Genomic DNA, 19,635 nt, shown 5'->3' on the forward strand with positions numbered 1-19,635 from the left:
ACTACTAATAACATTATTATTAAAACTTTATTTTCAAGGAATAATAAAAAACGCATTTCATGGTCCTATTTAAAAAAAAAAAAAAGTATATATATATATATATATATATATATATATATATATATATATATTATTAATTAAACTAATATTAATAATTAACATTTATTTTATTGACAAGTTAAAATTTGTATTAAACCATTGAAATGTAATCCAGAACAATTTAAGAGAAAACACAGTATTTAGTGAATTTATAACACCGAATTTGATAAAAAAAAAAAAAGTATGTCATAGGGCCCTAAAAATTAGATTTTTTTGTTACTAGTTTAATAAATTGCTTTTAACTAAGTTTCATGATTTCAATCAATTAGACATGTTTTTTAATGAATAAATGTTATTTTAACCATTAAGACAGAGTCCAGAAAAAAAAATTAATCCAGAAAAATTCCAACTGAAAAAAATAATAAAATACAGTAGAGCCCTATAAATTCAATGTAGATGTGGATTATCATTAAATCCAGCCAATATACTTATATAACAAATACATAAATCAATTATTTAAAAATAATAAATAGCATAATAAATATTTTATATTTTATATCTGTCTATCTATCTGTCTGTCTGTCATTTTATATTTATATTTAGGTAGAAAGCTTCTACCTATGTTTTACTGAATGTATAAAAAAAATCATGATAACTATGCTTATGAATTTCTGTTGGGAGGATTTTACTCCCAAAAAAAAACATAACAAAACAAAACAAAACAAAAAAACACTTAAAGTAAGCACATGTAAGTCATATTCATTGAAATCAGAGGATATGGCTTTCAAGACCCTTTCACCTTTGTTCATATCCAGACTAGAACAGATTAAAGAGCATGTCCTTAAGGAAACGCTGTCTATCTGTAAATGAGCCAAAACCAGGGAGGACAAATTCCTCAAACATTTTTCAATGGTCGCTGTACACTGTGTCCTAACCAGACGTGGTGCAATAATGAGACGATATAAAAGCAAACTCTTCCTGGTTCATCTGAGTTTGTCTCTTGTCCTGTCACTCAGGTTATTTTCCTGCTTGTGTTGTCATCCAATGTCAAATTTGTAAATGACTTTATAATGCTGTTTCCTAAAAACTGTGATTTGACTAGTTTCACAATCGTACCTGATTGCAAATTGCCAGGTTTGTGTGCATCTATATCTAAATGCATTTTTTGAGTAAATAAAAAATTAAATTTTCCGAGACCGTACATTTTCAAAATCCTCTCGAACGACTGGAAAAGTCCTGGATATTCAGTAGTCAAAAAGTATGGGAGCCTACATGAATTAAATTGTAAATCTATACAGTTTTCTAAAATACCATCACTGTTATATTGTGCATCCCTTGTTAATCTCTACGCGTTTAAATCACAAATAGGAAGTCTGCTGATGTTTGCTCACGCAGCCCTGAGCTCTTACTATGGAGATCAATAAACTCCTGGTGAAGTGAAACTGGATCTCTATAATGGGATCAAGACTGGGCTTGAAACGGCAGGTGAAACACCAGTCACATTGTTCCTCCTCTCAGGAGCGTCATTCTATCCGTCTCTCTGTCTCTTCTCCACCGTCTGGCCTCTGCAATTCAATTCTAATAGATTTTCAGTGCGAGCTAATGGAGAGGCGGCCTATCAGGACAGGTTTTTCCTCCTGATGGCCTCATCGTTTTCCGGTAAACCGGACGATGAAGCACATAAAAAGAGCTATAAACGCTGTTGTGCTGTCTCTGTGGACAGCAAGATTAATGAATGGCATTTGTCAGCTTTTCATAACGTGTTCGCTCTCTTACGAAACCTAAAGGAAGGCATAAGATGCCGCCTTTTGGCTAATTCTAATGCATTTGATTCAATATCTGTGTGTGGTGCATATACTTCTGTTTACAGAGCGCTACAGTCACATTCATTTCCTCCAGGAGAATTGATTTTGAACAGTAACTTATAAGTCATTAAGACAGACCTACTGTGAGCTATGAGGTTGTTAATCGATGCTATATCTTTTTTCCGAAGCCATTAGCCACGTTATTTCAACTTATTTTTAAAACAATGGTATTTAACATCAGAAATCCTGGTAAAAAACTACATTACCCATGATTCTGCAGAGAAATCTCCATCGAAACAAAAAAAAAAAAAATCGCACTTCAGCTCACACTAAACATTCAAACTTCTATGTGTTTGTATTTTATATATATATATAATATTTGTGAATTCTAAATGCTTAATCCTTACATCAGTGGTTTGAAATTTGTCCATTTTTATATCAATTGTCATTCACAGTGCTTCATGGGATTGTAGTTCTTTCCCACACTAAAACTATCATGTATAGTCTTGTACCTTTGTCTTTCTGTCCAGTTTTCAAACACCAATGTTTTAATGTTTTAATTCTCCTTATAGCTATTTGATTTGGTTCATGGCTTTTACTGCTTTAGCAAAGACTTTTATTTTAATCCCAATGGGCAAAACAAATGTGAAAAAATACTTAAACTATTGCTTCTAACTCATGACAATGTGTAGGCAAAGAGACACATTTGCAAAACCATGTGTATACTAGATTATTATTTAGTTATTTATCAAATGAAAATAATTCATTCATTCAATATTCAGTAATATTAATTTATTTAATGTTTAGTAAATAATAAAAAAATGAATGTTAATGCAGTTAAAGAGAAGCATTTGTAAAATGTTTATTTATGTATGTATATGTATGTGTATGTATATGTGTGTGTGTGTGTGTGTGTGTGTATATATATATATATATAGAGAGAGAGAGAGAGAGAGAGAGAGTGAGAGAGAGAGTGAGAGAGAGAGAGAGAGAGAGAGAATAAAGTTCACAGTCTTTCTCTCTGATTTTCAAGCACTTTTTTGCTTCAAATCAAAGTTTGTAATGTTGTGAATCTCATCGTAGCTGGTTGGTTTGGATACAAAGCCTGTCAAACTCTTTAACAAAGTCTTTTTAAAAATCCCCGTGAGAAAACTACTTCAGGAACCAAGATGCTGAAAGAATCTCCTGAGTGTCCCTGAAAGCTTTTTCTGTCACTTAACGCTTTCAAGCTTTTGATTTGAAGCACGGCTTCCATAAGCGGCTCAGGAAGAGGACGAGGAAGATGTGAGTGAGATCCTGGTAATTGATTAATATTAGGTCAATTGGTGCAAACTCTTCATCCCCCAGAAGAATCGGAGCGTGATGTCACTGTGGCCCCGGAGAGACTGGCTCAGGCTTTAAGAGTCATCTGCTGTAATTGGATTTCAAATCTCATGAAGTCGTTCCCATTTGGTTATTAATTGAAAGTGCTTAATGACCCTTTTATCTGTTCTTGCCATTGGTGGCTGTGACTCGTGAGGTGGGATTGGTGCCCGTGCTGTAAGGTCAAAGGTCATGTTTCCACTCACATGTGCCTTGCAGCATTCCACTGCAGTTTTATAACCTCCTCATAAATCAGTCACATTTCCCCCCAAGGACTTCTTTCCCCGCTCTGTTCTCTCCAGAGACGCCTTCTCCTGCAGTGCAAGTGGTTTTAGTTTCAGATTATAACCATGGTACAAATATGGTAACGTTCAAACTGGCCCTTTTATACCTGTGTTTTAAAATTCTTAACGCATCTTTGTTTGTTCTTGTTGTAGATATGGAAAAATCGTATCAACCAAGGCCATCTTAGACAAAACCACGAACAAATGCAAAGGTACGTACGTTTATGTTCTGCGCTCTGATATATGTGGCTCAGAATCTGTGAAGTTTAGACTTTTGCCCTAAGATAGGATGTCAATGCTTGGTTCAGAAAATTCAGAATCATCACATTGTATGGTTGTGCCCAGCTTTTAATTAAAACAGATCCTGAAAATGGCTTTTATGGCTGAGATAATGAAAGAACGCAGCTGATTTTGCAGTTAAGTGCTGGGTATAAACCCTACTCATTTTCTACATGGAGAAAATGATTTTAAATAATATTGTTTTATAGTTAATAATTACTGGAAAAAATATTCCAGATCCAAGGCTGGCCGTTGTAACTTTTTTCTTGAAAATCTGAGAGAAAAAAAAAATCTGAATTGTAAAATATAAACTTAAAGTTGTGATTTTGTAACTTGCAATTGAGAAGATTTAAACTTTAAATTATGATAATAAAAATTAAATACAATTTTAACTCAGAATTACAGGAATAAAAAGTTAGATCTTGTGAGATTTAAACTCAGAATTATGCGAATCAGAGTCAGAATTATGAGAAGCAAAATTAGAATTGTGAGATTTAAACTCAGAATTATGAGAAGCAAAATTAGAATTGTGAGATTTAAACTCGGAATTATGAGAACCAAAGTTAGAATTGTGAGATTTCGGAATTATGAGAACCAAAGTTAGAATTGTGAGATTTAAACTTGGAATTATGAGAAGCAAAGTTAGAATTGTGAGATTTAAACTCGGAATTATGAGAAGCAAAGTTAGAATTGTGACATTTAAACTAGGAATTATGCGAATCAGAGTCAGAATTATGTGAACCAAAGTCAAAATTGTGAGATTTGAACTAAGAATTATGCGAATCGGAGTCAGAATTAAGAGAACCAAAGTTAGAATTGTGTGATTTAAACTCAGAATTATGAGAACCGAAGTCAAAATCGTGAGATTTGAACTAAGTATTATGAAAATCAAATTTAGAATTGTGGGATTTAAAGTTAGAATTACAAGAATGAAAGTCATGCAAAAGACAAAAAAGTCAATATTTTTAATTGTGGCAGAAACAGGCGTCCATACATTCCCATCAAAAGCATTGCAATATATTACATGAGTGCGTGCAAATACGAGTTTCTCATCTATGAGCACACTTATGTGTTGTTTGAGTGTTTATGCATGCACTGGTGTGTGTGTGAGTGTGTGTTTGCACGCACTACTTTGCGTCATTGTGCAGCTATGCTGGCGTGGGTGTATCAGGCCTCTGGGTTTGTTCCAGGCCTCTGTAGCCCAGGATCTGGCTCCGTTCCTGGTTTGGCACCTCGAGGGCACGACTGCCCCAGAGCTTGTGGTTTAGTCACAGCGCTGTGGATTATTTATGTGCTGAGTAATTTCAGTCAGGCCCCTTTCAACCCAGCCGAATTTAAAGAAGGCGGATGGAAAATATTAACCCAGAGTATCACGGTGATGCACAAATGCAAATGATCTAAAGTCACTGAGCGACTGACCCAACCCATTGTTTAACCAGCAGAGCCTTTCACTTTCACATTAAACTGGCCAACACTAAGCTGGGCGATACTGTATATATTGTATAGTTACGACATGATTTTGCCGGAAATGTAAAAATAAGTTTTCTATTTGACAAATGATTCTAGTATAGACTAGTTTTACAGTTTACGTTGATTGAGTCTGGTTAAAAATGTCAATAAATACTTAAAATAATATTAGAAATAATAATAATGTTTGCATTTTTGTTTTTGAGTATCATATTTGATACATCAGGCTTTAATGGCTCATATAGTATGATATAGTAAGAATATGGAGGAAAAACACCTACATTTCAATCAGAGACCCAAACTGAGGAAAAACATGCAATTTGTTGCAGATGCTGATATTTATATGGACTAAAGTTAAGATGAAATCCTGATGCTTGTTATGTAAATCAGTGAGATCTTTATAACAGTACAGCAGACACTTGCATATAGTATTAATAAAGTACTTGTCATAACGATTGAAATATAAATAAACATTCCTCAAAAGCCTGAAGATCATATTTGATACTCACATTTGAATATAATTTTTCAAAAAAAAAAAAAAAAAAGATGGGTAATCAAGTCAAAAATTACTGAAAAAATTAAGTGTTCATCTTGAAATGTTACTAACGATATGAAACATTATTCTTACGTTTAAAACTGATTAAATGAATCACTCAACAGCACTCTCGTGTTTCATATATTAAAATGCTTTAGTAAAAATGTGTGGGAAAATGTTCCTTTCTGTATATTGTTATATTGATAAATATAAATGCATGATGGTTCCACTCTCAGAGCAAATCCATATACAGTATATTATCAAAAGACTATCATTATTAGTTGTGCGGATGGATCCTAGCTGTGTTTAGTGAGTGTTTCTTTGTCACATGTATTTCAGCTTTTACTCAGGATGAGCTGCGTTTGTGGTTTAACCTGTTGGCTGATTAAATATAGCAGCAGTTACACAAGAGGAGTGTGAAGGGTGGAGCTGAACGCAAGGACTTATCTTGGATCCACTTCCTCATGTCCATTTAATTGTTCTCATTAGAGGAAGCAAACACTGATAGTGCAGCACTTCTCTAACTCCTGGCTCTCTGATATATGACTCACAGCACACTTACAGAGATGCTTTCTACAAGCAGAGCTTTGCTTCCTCCTGCGGCCATTAAAGTGTGTGTGTTCGCTGGCCATTTGTGCCTCAAAAAAACATCAGTGTATCCATTAGATGCTGTCATTTCAGATCTTCTGAGCCATGCATCTTGATTTTCTGGTTATTATTATTATTATTTTTTTTGTAAATTATGTAATTTGTTGTTGATTGGGATTTTTTGAGCTGATCACCGATCACCTAAATGTTTGATAATGCAGTGCATTTTTGTTTTAACAATGGGACAATTGTTGCACTTTAGCTTACACACAGCACAAGCCTGATTTTGTGAGCCGAATGTGAGGTGGCCTTATGTGTGCGAGCTCTGAGTGTGCATGAGCGTACTGTTTAAACACTGGCAAGGCTTAAAAAGAAATGCAAATTCTAAACTTTAGTGACGATGCAGCACTGCCTCGATTGAGCAAGTGACAATTCCTGTGTCAACTGTGTAACAGGTTAGCAACTATTGTTTTGGGAAACCTACCCCAGCTCGGTTATAGTGCAGACGCAATGTGGCGATTAAAAAAAAGATGTGGATTTTATTTTATTTTATTTATGTATGAGAATCACCACTGAGAATAAACAGGAAAAATATGCAAAACAGAGTATGTAACGCAAAAAAGTATGCAAAATAATGTGAATATTTAATAATTAATAATTCATTATTGATTAATAATAAATATAACGTTATTATTATTATTAGTAGTAGTAGTAGTAGTTATTAAATATTTATACAGTTATTATTATTACTAGTAGTCGTATTTATTAAGCATTTATAAAATGTTTATTGGTCTTAAATGCATTCACTTTAAAAAAAATAAAAAAATAAATGAATAATATTAATACATATCCTTATTATTAATCACTATTAATTGGTCTTATAAATGTCTATTTATTTATTTATTATTATTTCCTTATTTCTCTTATTATTACTATTATCATTATCATCATCATCAAACCCATGTTTATTTATTTCTCATTTTATTTCAGACTGAAATCTAAGATGGGTATCTTTTAGTCATGAGATTCACCCTGTTACCGTAGTACACCTTGTTTCTTTAGCTCAAAACTGTGTGCCGTCTCTTTAAAGCTGTGTCACAGCTCATGTTGTGCTTGTGTTTCTCTCAGGTTATGGCTTTGTAGACTTTGACAGCCCTGCTGCTGCTCAGAAAGCCGTCAGCGCTCTGAAGACCAGCGGAGTTCAGGCACAGATGGCAAAGGTAAGAACACACCTGTTTCTCCTGTCACCTGCAGCGAGATCCGTCTGAGTCATGTGACGTCAGCAGACGGTGATGTCAGAGGCAGATGCCTGAGAGTGTGAGGAGGACACACCTGTACAGGTGCAGCATCCAGACGTGCCGGCCGACCGGTTGAAAGACAGGAACATGTCCAGATCACGTTTCACCACTAAAATTAACAGCCAGCATATTATATAGAAATTATGTTTTTCTATAAAGTAAATGAAGACCGTCTTCTAGATTTTTAAGATAGTGATGCATTACAAGGAATTCTTAATTCCTTATTATTCTATTGCGAATAATAGGAATTATTTTTGTTTTAAACGGATTCATTTTGGTAGAATTTGGGATAATATCCACTCAGGTGTAATGAAAATAATATCATACTGCACAATTAAGTTTATTTTACAATTATGTTGCAATTACGCACAGTTATAATTTCTTATTCTGGAATTACAAATTATATTAGAAATTATTCATTCTATAAAGAAAATTGTGATCATCAAGATATTTTTGCATTGCCATTTTTCTGGCAATGAAACACATTTTCTGCCAAATTCCCATTATTGCAAACACATAAAAAAATATTTTAAAAAAGTTGAATTTTATATATGTATTTTTTGTTCGGCCGTAAATTTAGGCTGATTTTCATAACCCAAAAAAATTAATGTTTTAATTACATTAATTATTAAGCTCATTAGTAATAACTGATTTTAAATCCCTCTAATGAATCATTTTAAAACACCTGGAATTGTTTTGGTAGAATTTGAGAAAATGCATTTGGTTGTAATGAAAATAATATCATGCATAAAAGCCATAAAGCGTTGCATTTGTGTTGCATTGCAGTTGTGTAGTTTACATTACTGCGCTGAAGAAAAGGAAGTAAACAATTGGAGGTTGTCATGGTGAATGCTTGTCTGTCTGAAGCCTATAAAGCCTCAGTCAGGGTGTGTCTCACTCGTTCACATGAATCAGGGACGCTCAAATCTAGTGAGCATTTCAACGGTCCTCACGCCTTCTTGCCCCAGTTTTATTTCCATTTAAATTACATTTTTTGTTAGACGAGCCTGGAGTTTTTATGTTGAAGAAATGCAAAGACAACTCATATTGACTTAGGTTTATACTGAGGTTTAAGGTTGTTGTTAAAGTTAAAACTAAAACCATAAAAAAAAAATGTTACTTGAAACGATCAAATATATAAAAAACTTTGTTGTTTTTCAGCTAGTTGCCAAGACATGTCATTTTTATGTCTGGAAATAACCATTTAAGAGCAGAGTCATGTTCTTTAATAAGACTCAAGAAATAGTTCACCTATAAAATTAAAGTTTTGTCTTTCTCCGTGCACAGTGCATTAGAAATGGAGATGCTCGGGCGAGAGTCATGCATTTGTCATGCTCTCGTTCTGATGCATACTTCTTGGCTTGTTGTCCTTGGATGTATCTTCCTTTCACCTTGTTTATGATATAGGAACAGATGGTTAGACATTAATATCTCAGACAGGAAGCCTCTGGAGTAACCTGGTGACACAGCACTGTGTCTGAACCCTGCTCTCTGGCTTTGTTTGCGATGGAAAACTGGCTTTTAATGTAAGCATGTCCTTTATACTTCCAGTGTTTTATAAAAATAAAAATGTGAAACACAGAACACATTATGCAACAATAAACCTTGCAAACAGTCTTATACTGCATTGCTGTCACATGATTTCATTACGTTGCATGCTTAATTCGGTTATCATTATCAAAAACTGCCTTTTAGATCTGATTTTGTTAAAAATTGCTGAGATGTAGATGAGTTTGTTTCTTCATCAGTACAGATTTGGAGAAATCACTTGCTCACCTGTGAATGCTCTGCAGTGTATGGGTGGATTGATAAAGCCTTTGAAATGTTTTTGTGTCCATCTCCTGACTTGTGCATGTGCGCAACTTTATCCCGGAGATCTTTTGATTGTTTGCTTCAGTTGCACTACCAAGGACTGAAATGCTCCAGAAAAGTTATTTATATGCAGAGCTGATCTAAATGGCTAGAGCTGATCACAGTTGAAACTCAAATGGCTTTGTGTGCCATTGAGAAGGTGAATTAGTTACACCTGATTGAGTTTACAAGTCATTTTTAGGAGGAAAGATGATCAGTTTTTCATGTTGCACTGAGTAAATACAGCTGGATAGAACAAAAACTGTCTTTCTTCATTTCAGGCTGCCAAGCAACAAAATGTGATCATTTTAAAGGGGGTTGATTTTTTTTCTTTGGCCACTGAATATACTGCAGGAAAAGTAAGATTAGGATGCTATTCTGAACACAGTATTCTTACACTCTCACATATGCCCATGCATTCTCGTTCACACATATACACTTGGTTTTTTTCTCCTACTTTCTCTCGTACCATCTGTGTCTGACACACACGTACTCCACACATACATATTGAGTGCTTTTTTCTGTCACATGGTTCGTGTTGAGTAAATTGTTAGCAGGTGACACACATGCAAGCCCACACACAGTGTTTGCTACACTGCTATTCCAGTTCATACTAGTCTAGTGCGATATTTCAGACTTGGTTTTTTAAAGATTGGCTGATTTATATTGTGTTAGGGTTACTGATGTGATCAGCTGATAGGGATGTGTATGTGTGAGATTGATGGAAAGGGAAAAGCACCTTTTTCCTTAGCGTCTGTACACTGATATCAGCGTAAAGCTCTTAATGTCTGACCTGAGAGATGTAATTCAGCATTGCGTGCCGGCTCAGTGTCACAACGTTCCAGCGCTGAGCTGATTTCCATGTCCTGTAATCCTTTTCCATAGCTCTGTCCTGTAATCTGAGAGCCGATGCACCAGCCCCGCTTAATTGTTTTTTAATTATTCTTTTTAGAGCACATTTTGGAATAATAGTCATAAAAATGTCATGAAATAACACAAATGGAATTTTGGAAATTATGCACACTTGGAACAAACTATATCTTTATATCTTGAAAAATAAAGTCACTTAAATAAAACTAATTTAATTGAAACTACTTAATTTAAGCTAAATTTCACGGATTTCTCATTTTAGTTTCGTTTAATTTGAAGTGCTAAAATAACTAAACTAATAAAAAAATAATTAAGCATATAGACATATTTAAAAATGAAGAAAACAATAAAATTACTAGATTTTTACTCAAATTAAAGTGAAGGCAGAAAATAAAAATAAATGAATAATAACTATAATAGCATATCAATGTTACTAAAAAACACTGCAGCTAATCCAGTTTATTTTAATGAGATTTATTCAGATTTATGAGGAAATTCATTGACCGTTTATATTTGTGTACAAAATGCACGTATATTATATATTATAATGTCAATATAATTCATGATTAAATATATATTTATATTTTATGTATTATATATATTTGGTTGGTGCAGGAAATCTCGTCTACACACCACTGCTGCATTTATTTGATCAAAAATACAATAAATACAGTGATATTGTGAAATATCATTACAATTTTAAGAAGCAGTTTTCGATATGACTATATTTTAAAATGTAATTTATTCCTGTGATCAAAGCTGTATTTCCAGCATCATTACTCCAGGCTTCAGCGTCACATGATCTTCAGAAATCATCAAGAAACATGATGATTATTATCTGTGTCATTAGTTGAAAACAGTTGTATTTTTCTGGAAACCGTGGAATATTTTTAATTGATTGACAGCAGCATTTATTTGAAAAAAAAAAACATTTTTATTTACAAATTTAGCCTTTACTAAATGCCTTCACTGTCACTTTTGATCAGTTCAATGCATCCCTGCATTTAATGCATTTTTGAATTACAATTCAGCATATTTTAGTCAAGTATTACATATTAATTAATGCTGTTTTGCTTCCAGAACCTTTTAAATAAGATTTTGCGTATGGCTGCTGTAACCCGAGCCTGATGAGCCGAGGTAGCACTGGTATGTGGCTCTGATATTAGGTTTCGGTCGGGGTAAGTCTGTTTAAAGCCACGCCAGCGTTTTACTTCTCCCTCTGGAGCAAGCCAAGCACATCGTGTATTTATTTGCCTTTCAAAAACGGCCCATAAAACACCCGCCATTAGCTTCAGCGTCCATCCTTCAGTGTTTAGTTTTGGGGATTGTCATAGCACTGTCAATAGCTATTATTTTTTTTAAGCCGTGTTCTACGATGACTCTCCAGGATCCCCAGTGCCTGTTATTACTTTAGTAATTTAATCCCGCCTCTCCCTTGTCTTCTCTTTGTTCTGCTCATTTTTCCTCCATCTCTTAGGGGTGGAGATTGAACGCAGTAGGATGTTAATGAATATTAATGTTTTGTCCCCGGGGAGAGTCTCTCGCTCGCTCTCTGCTCTGTTTCTGCTGATGGAAGGGAAACCACGGCGGGAAATCAGTCGAGGTTTCTCTGCTTGTATTGGGGGTGACCGAGAGCCGCATGCAAACGAGCCTCTCATCAATATTAATGCTCACCCTTTATTAGCTGGAGAGTCAGGAGAGGGAGATGTGTTTTCACATTAACCTCTTTTATGAATTTAATTCACTTGTTCCATGTATTTAGATATGATCTTCATTCAAAGTTTTACTATAACCTAGTGAGATGTCTACCTAGACAGCATTTTAACGCATTGACACAAAGCCCAAAAGGTAGGCATCATTGCAGCTATCCCATAATGCATTAGACAAACCTAGTGAAAAAGACAAAATATTGTAATTATAGAATATTTAATCTTTTATCTTTTTAATTATACATACAGTGTATATATATAAATACACACACACACACACACACAAACATTCAGTTCTATATTTTGCAGATGTTAAGCCTAAAAATTTGTAATATTGTTTTATGGATATTTTATGTTACACTATTATATATTAAATATATATTAAATATTCAGTTTTTATATGATAAATATTTGTGCTTATTATGCTGATTATAATAATATGCTCAATGATTCCCCAAGAAATGAAGCATAAATATACATATATGGATAAAAATTTAGTGCAGTCTTATAAAAAATATACATTATAATAAATTAGCACAGGGAAGTTTTTGGCTACTTAGATTGTATTTGTGTGTTCCTGTGGATCAAGTGGTAGAGCATTGCGTTAGCAGCGCAAGGTTGTGGGTTCGATTCCCAGGGAACACGTGTTAGGTAAAAAAATGTTAGCCTGAATGCACTGTAAGTCGTTTTGGATAAGAGCGTTTGCTAAATGCGTTAATGTAAATGTTTGTCCTATGTTGCACTGAGTAGCTCCGCCCACAGTCAAATCCAATTGGTCCAAAATCCAGTTCCACAAAACTGAATCTGATTGGTCGTGGTTATGCCATGTATTTTGAGACAGACTACTTGTCTCTTCGGGATTGTTGGGACATGTAAGAAGGCATCCATGCATGCAGCACACTAGGTTTTGTAAGCGGCCCACTATTGACTTGCAGATGTGGATGTCCACTGATTTCTGTTGTCAGGTCTTCAGGTGTTCCTCTGTTAAATGATAAAGTGTGTATAAACTATGAAGGAGCTCCGACAGTGTGTGTGTGAATAAGATCTGAGGTGTTTTTACAGGTGTGCTTAACCTACATGTGCTAAAAATAACAGTAATTGTTCTTCTTTACACAAAAGATCCATGTTCAATACAACTTGAGCTCATTTTGATGTTATTAATCAGTGGCTTTTGCATCAGGAAACCCAATCAAATGGTAAAAGTTTCCCCGTTTTTGTTTTGTTCTTCTCTCCCGACAGCAACAAGAGCAGGACCCCACTAACCTTTACATATCTAATCTGCCGCTGAGCATGGACGAACAGGAGTTAGAGGCCATGCTGAAGCCCTTCGGACAGGTCGTGTCCACACGCATACTGCGGGACACCAACGGGGCCAGCCGAGGGGTCGGATTCGCAAGGTGAGGCTCTGGTATCTGACCCCGAATCACCAGGTCAACTCTTGTTGTCACGCTATCGTTCTTTGTGAATTCCCCTTCTATGTACCAACTACGGTTCAATCCTACAGCGTCCGTCAGGGAATCATGCGTCCTGGAAAGCCCCTGGCATTCTGCCCACCGCAACACAAACACTTCAGATTCTCCCATGATTCCTAGCGCCAGTCAGTTCCTTAAAAACATAGCTGTGCATCTGACATATAAGCTCTCTGAACATCTCTTAGCACAAGTTTTTACTTGTCGTAAATTTACTAAGTGTTATTCTCACACACTTGAGTGAAAAACCCCTGACCTGGTTTATCTAATCAGATGAAGGAGTTTCGAATTTCGAAATATTGATATAACTAAAAATAATGAAAAAAAAAGAGTTTTTAATGAGAAACACAGAATGCATTGGCTAAACGTGACGTCTTTATGATTTTCATAGCTCTGCATGTATAAAAATTGACAAAAATGTCAGTTTCTACTCTCTTTTGATGACTTATTAACCTTAAAAGGGTTATTCCTGCTCATTTGAGAGAAAAACCCCTTAAAGGAAACTGAACTGGTTTATTTCATCAGATGAACGCGTTTTCATAATAACTTTTTATTTTTTTGTGATAAACAAAACATATTGGCAAATCTTCTGTTGATATGGGTTTCAAAGCTCGGCATGTCTAAACATTTATGAAAATCTCAGTTTGCATGACTCTTTTGATGATATGCAATACAAATTTCTGTATTCATTTTGAAATGGATTGCAATGTATTTGTTTGCTGTTAAAATAATCCGAGCATGCTTTCCACTCTGAATGAACTGGAGTAAGATTTATGCACGGATATAACAAAATATAGAAATTAACAGCAATATTTAACTACATATATTATTGCAAAACTTTTTAATGTGTAAAAACGCCTTGCAGAGGGCACATGTTAATTCACTTAAATGAACCGACTGAAACGTTTCACTAAAATCAAGTTTAAATGTCAGGAAAAGGACAATAAGGATCATGCATTAAGATGAGTGCATTGTGCTGTAGTTTAGTAATGCAAAATCCCCTAGCTGCTCTTCATATGACTTTAATGTTTCTCAACACTGACAGCTGGTGCAGGTGATGGGAATGATGCTTTATATCTAAACCGAGAGTGAAATGTGTAATCCTTTACTGTGTTTCTCTAGGATGGAGTCGACAGAGAAATGTGAAGCTGTCATCTCTCACTTCAACGGGAAATATCTCAAAACCCCAGCTGGAGTTATGGGTAAGTGTGCGTCTCCATGCTTCACATTTACTTAATACAACTGCTCATGAAAAGATTAAAATATGTCTGCGTTCATATATTGTTTCCAAACATGCATGACTTTTCTTTCCAAGGAGAGGGTACGTTTCTGAGTGCAACAAAAAAAAGAGATTAAAGTTGAAAATATACAACATCATTACATGTGTTTCTTCATGCAACATTGATATTCAGTCTGGAAGAAAACAGGGCTTGAAATTATTTAAATGTTATGGTTGAAAGCCAGTAATTTAATAGATATTGCAAATCTATCATGAAAAAGAAACATAAAATGCATTTAATAAAACAGAGTAAAAATTACTTTCAATTATGAAAACCCATTTCTGCCATATAAGAAAAAAAGTCAATTTAATTATAACAAAAAGTTAGTTATTAAATAAAAGGTATAATTATGAGATAAAAAGTAAATAATATGACAGTCATAAAGTAATCAATATCATGGTTTGTAAATTTTTTTTTAAAAAATATTAAATTATTAAGTTAAAAAATAGCTAATAAAATAACAATAAAATAATACATTATACATGTTTGGAAAAACCCACTTTGATAATTAAAAAGTTGAATTATAACATATTTTGGACATAAAAATTTTAATTTAAATTGAGATAAAAATAGTCCAAATGAAGACAGTAAATGTTATTGTAAATATGTAAATATTAAATGTAGATTATATTTGTAAGTCTAGATTAAAAAAAAAAAACTTCAAACTAAATTTTCACACAAGAAAAAAAAATCATAATTTTCGTAATTCATAAAAAGTTTAAAATTGAGATAAAACGTCATAATTATGAGATAAAATGTCAAAATAATGACATTCTTAATCATAGTTATAAGATAAAACATGCCATAATTGTCAAAAAGGAAAATGATGACAGTCGTGATTATGAGAAGTCATAGTTAGTCATAGCTCTGAGATAAAAAGTCAAAATTGGCCAAGAAAAAGTCATAATTATGTCAAAAAGCCAAAATTCTGAAAAAAAAAAAAAAAAAAAATTGTGGATATTACAATTTATCTAATAAATACCACTTTTTAATCTCATAATTACTGTTTACCAAAGTATGATTTTTTAATTTTATTTTTCTAATGATGCGGAATAACTAACTAAAGCACTTTGCTTTTAAGAGTAGAGTGATGTTACTCTAAAATCTCCAAAAGGGTTCAATCTTTATCTGTCGTTATCATTTTGTCGTCTCAAATCTTGAAATAGGCCGAAACGAATGAAAACAAACGTTGGCCATATTCACCTGATGTTCTGCAGTTATATTTGTGCCTCTCTCTATCAAGAATCGATCTGATTGTGAAAAGTGGGTTTTATATATAATTCCAGAATGGAGTCAGAGGGGGAGGGGCTAAAAATAAGAGTCATTAGTGATGTCATCCAAAAGGAAAGTGTTTCAGAGGATGCTAAAATGTGACTCCGTGAATAGCGTTCAGCAGTTTAACGAGATCTCACGTCTTTTCTGCTGTGATGGTTTTGGTTAAAGCGTTGCGTGAGCACTCATCATCACGCTGAGAGGTCATGTGTGTGTCTGTAGCCCCATCAGAGCCCTTGCTGTGCAAGTTTGCGGACGGAGGCCAGAAGAAGCGTCTGAGTCAAAATAAATATGCGCAGAACGGACGAGCCTGGGCCAGAGATGGAGAGACCAGACTTGTGAGTACTGCTCTTTTGCTCCATCACCATGTTGTGTGTCCGGATCTGTTTTGTGGACATATATCACCTGTCTCTGCTTGTTAGTGAACACACGGACAGCAGGGATGTGTGTGTGTGTGTGTGGGTGTGTGTGTGTTTATACAAGCTACACCAGCACAGTCATATATTACATGAACCACAGAAGTGAGACTGAGAAGTGTGTGTGTGTGTGTGTGTGTGTGTGTGTGTGTGTGTGTGTGTAAACCGTTTAGTCATTTCCCGAACCTAGTGAACTGAAATGTACCTTGACGAGTGATATCAGATGTGATACTTAGTTTTAAAAACTATAGCATGCCAATATTTTGTAAATCAGTTTTTTGATCACTACTCCTTGAGATTTAATTAATTGTGTTTTTAATCAACGTTTCTTTTACTTTTGTCAGACATCTTGATTTGAGTGATTTGATCGGTATTAATATAATAACCAATAAAATACCAATTTTTTATTTAATTTTGTTGTTGATAGCACAGAAAGCACAGGATTTAATCATATTTATTATACACATTTATTTAGCTTTGTCTGGCATAATGAAGTGATTTGACCAGTATTAATTTAATTTAATTTAATTTAATTTAATTTAATTTAATTTAATTTAATTTAATTTAATTTAATTTAATTTAATTTGGTTTTATTAGTACTTCAGGATTTAATCATATTTATAATAAACATTTATTTAGCTTTGTTTGACATCTTGAATTGATTTGACCAATATTAATAACCTATTTCTTTTTATTTTACTTTATTATTGTTTTTAATTATTATATTCTTATTTTCTATTTCTTTTTTATTTTATTTTGATCAGTACTCTTCAGGATTTAATTCATTATATTTATAATCAACACTTATTTTGCTTTGCAATGCATTGTTCATAAAGAAATGTTTCTTTCTTTCATTTCTGCACACCAGTTTTAGTATAATATATTTGATTATTTTTTTTTATATAGTTTTTTTTGGGGGGGGGGGGGGGGGGTCAGAATGTATTATTTTTATAATCAACGTATTTTTATTTGTCTGTCAATTTTAAGTTATTTTTTTATTTTTTTATTTGCAATGAATTCTGTGTCTGAAATGTGTCTCATTTATAATATAAAATAAACTTTTGTATTATTTTTTTTTGTATTACATTTTTTATTTAATTTGATTTACTTCAGGATTTATTTATTTATTCATATTTATAATCAAAATTTCTTTAGCTTTGTTCGCTATCTTGAATAGATTTAGTCATTAACTAGTCCCGAAATGCACGCAGTGATTTAAACAAATTAAATAATAAAAAAATTAAATTAAAATGTGCGTGTGTATGTATATTAATCACTTATCTTTGGGATTTAATTATTGGTATGTATAACCAACCTCCATGTGATTTTGTCACAATGCATTCTGGGATTGCAGTATATAAAAACAAAGCATTAACAGCCTTCACACAAATTTTCCCTTAAAATACAAGCCAGATCAGTTCATTAACTCTTATACAGTTTAACGGGTTTTATTTTTAGTCTGTATCTGTGTTGAAATACTGTAGGAGCTTTTCACTTCACGTACTTTTTAACGAACACTTTTCTTCATCATTTTTGCTCAGTGTCTTTTAGTGGATGTATGAAATCATTTCAACACTTTTGACTTCATTTTCATCCCTTCAAAAGCAGCTATGAGCAGAATTGTGTAAGAATGATGTTTTATTTCTCTCTGTTTCTGTCTCATAGACTGGAATGACACTCACATACGACCCAAACACAGCTGCTATGCAAAATGGGTACGAGACCACCAGAGTCCTGAGTTAATATAGTATTATTTATATACTATTGTAGTACTTATTAGATGTTATTTGGATATTTTCTCTTTTCTTTTCCATCTTAGTTCACGTTTTATTCATTGTTATGTGCTTTTTGTCATTATTATGTATTTTTTTTCTGATTGAGTAATTTTTGTACTTCTGCATTTCAAATTTTTGCTCAAGTTTTTTAGGTTAACGTTTTTGTTTGATTATTTTAATTCAGCTTTATTTTCATTAAAATATTTGTAGTTTATTTAAGTTTAAATATAGTTTAATTTTAGTAATTATAGTCATTTAATTCATTAATTCATTAAATTATCCATTTTCCAGCTCTTAGAAACTCTTTATTAATTTAATTTAATTTAATTTAATTTAATTTAATTTAATTTAATTTAATTTAATTTAATTTAATTTAAGTTTATTTTATTTTATTTTATTTTATTTTTATTTATGTTTTTCAGTTAATTGCCAAGGTAACCTTTCTAAATTTAATTAAAAACTAATTTATGTTTAGGTTTTTTTTTTTTTTTCATTTTTCCAACTCACTGTTTTTATTTAAGGGTATTTTTCAAGTAAATTTTTCCAGTAAAAAAAATATATATATATACTTTGTTTTTTTTTTCTGTAAGCGGTCAAAGGCAAAAAAAAAATCTAAATTTAAAATGTTCATTTCATCAGAATAATAATATTTATAATACTCCAGGACCTGTCAAACATTATTGCTTAAATATGCCGTTTTAATCTTTCTCCAGATTCTATCCGACTGCCTACAGTATTACAAACAGAATGATGACACAGACCCCACTTTCTCCTTACATCACTCCTATGTCCACATACCAGGTAACACACGATATATAGTTCAGATCGAACTCTACTGCTTCCAGACAGATCCAGGTCTCACAGAATCTGTGTTTTATTATTCAGGTACAGAATCCATCCTGGGTCACCCATCAGCCCTACATCATGCAGCATCCGGTGAGCGTCGTCTGTGATTGTCCTGAGCTGTGTGTGTGTGTGTGTGTGTGTGTGTGTGTGTGTGTGTGTGTGGGAGAGATACACTTGAACTTCATCCTGACTGCTCATAGACTGAGAGTGTGGGCGACAGGGACAGAGAGTCAGAACAAACATACTGAAGCAGAAAGCACAGCAGTTTGTGAGTAATCAGAATCAACAAGCTTATGCACAATAATAAAGTTATGAAGCTGACAGGAGGGCACAGTAGGTTTGCATCCGAACAGAATGAAGAGTTTGCATTTATAAAGAAATGTTTCATTTTATTTAGACACACCGGTATTAATATAATAGCTGCTATATTAATTACTATAATATTATTATTTTTTTTATTTATTTATTTATTTATTTTATTTTTTTGTAA

The 19,635-nt window shown here is 33.3% G+C and overlaps 1 protein-coding gene across 3 annotated transcripts in view; it reads left to right on the forward strand.

Annotated features, from left to right (window-relative positions):
- LOC128020278 (RNA-binding motif, single-stranded-interacting protein 1) overlaps window positions 1-19,635 on the forward strand; it is a 60,885-nt gene that overhangs the window by 30,608 nt on the left and 10,642 nt on the right. For all 3 annotated transcript variants that reach the window (XM_052607114.1, XM_052607115.1, XM_052607116.1), the window contains exons 3-10: window positions 3,644-3,702; window positions 7,488-7,579; window positions 13,327-13,484; window positions 14,679-14,758; window positions 16,331-16,446; window positions 18,190-18,239; window positions 19,013-19,100; window positions 19,185-19,235. In XM_052607114.1, the coding sequence (XP_052463074.1) occupies window positions 3,644-3,702; window positions 7,488-7,579; window positions 13,327-13,484; window positions 14,679-14,758; window positions 16,331-16,446; window positions 18,190-18,239; window positions 19,013-19,100; window positions 19,185-19,235 (694 nt within the window). The remainder of the gene's footprint in view (window positions 1-3,643; window positions 3,703-7,487; window positions 7,580-13,326; window positions 13,485-14,678; window positions 14,759-16,330; window positions 16,447-18,189; window positions 18,240-19,012; window positions 19,101-19,184; window positions 19,236-19,635) is intronic.

This window comes from Carassius gibelio, chromosome A9 (assembly GCF_023724105.1).
Source record: "Carassius gibelio isolate Cgi1373 ecotype wild population from Czech Republic chromosome A9, carGib1.2-hapl.c, whole genome shotgun sequence".
Taxonomy (NCBI): Eukaryota; Metazoa; Chordata; class Actinopteri; order Cypriniformes; family Cyprinidae; genus Carassius; species Carassius gibelio.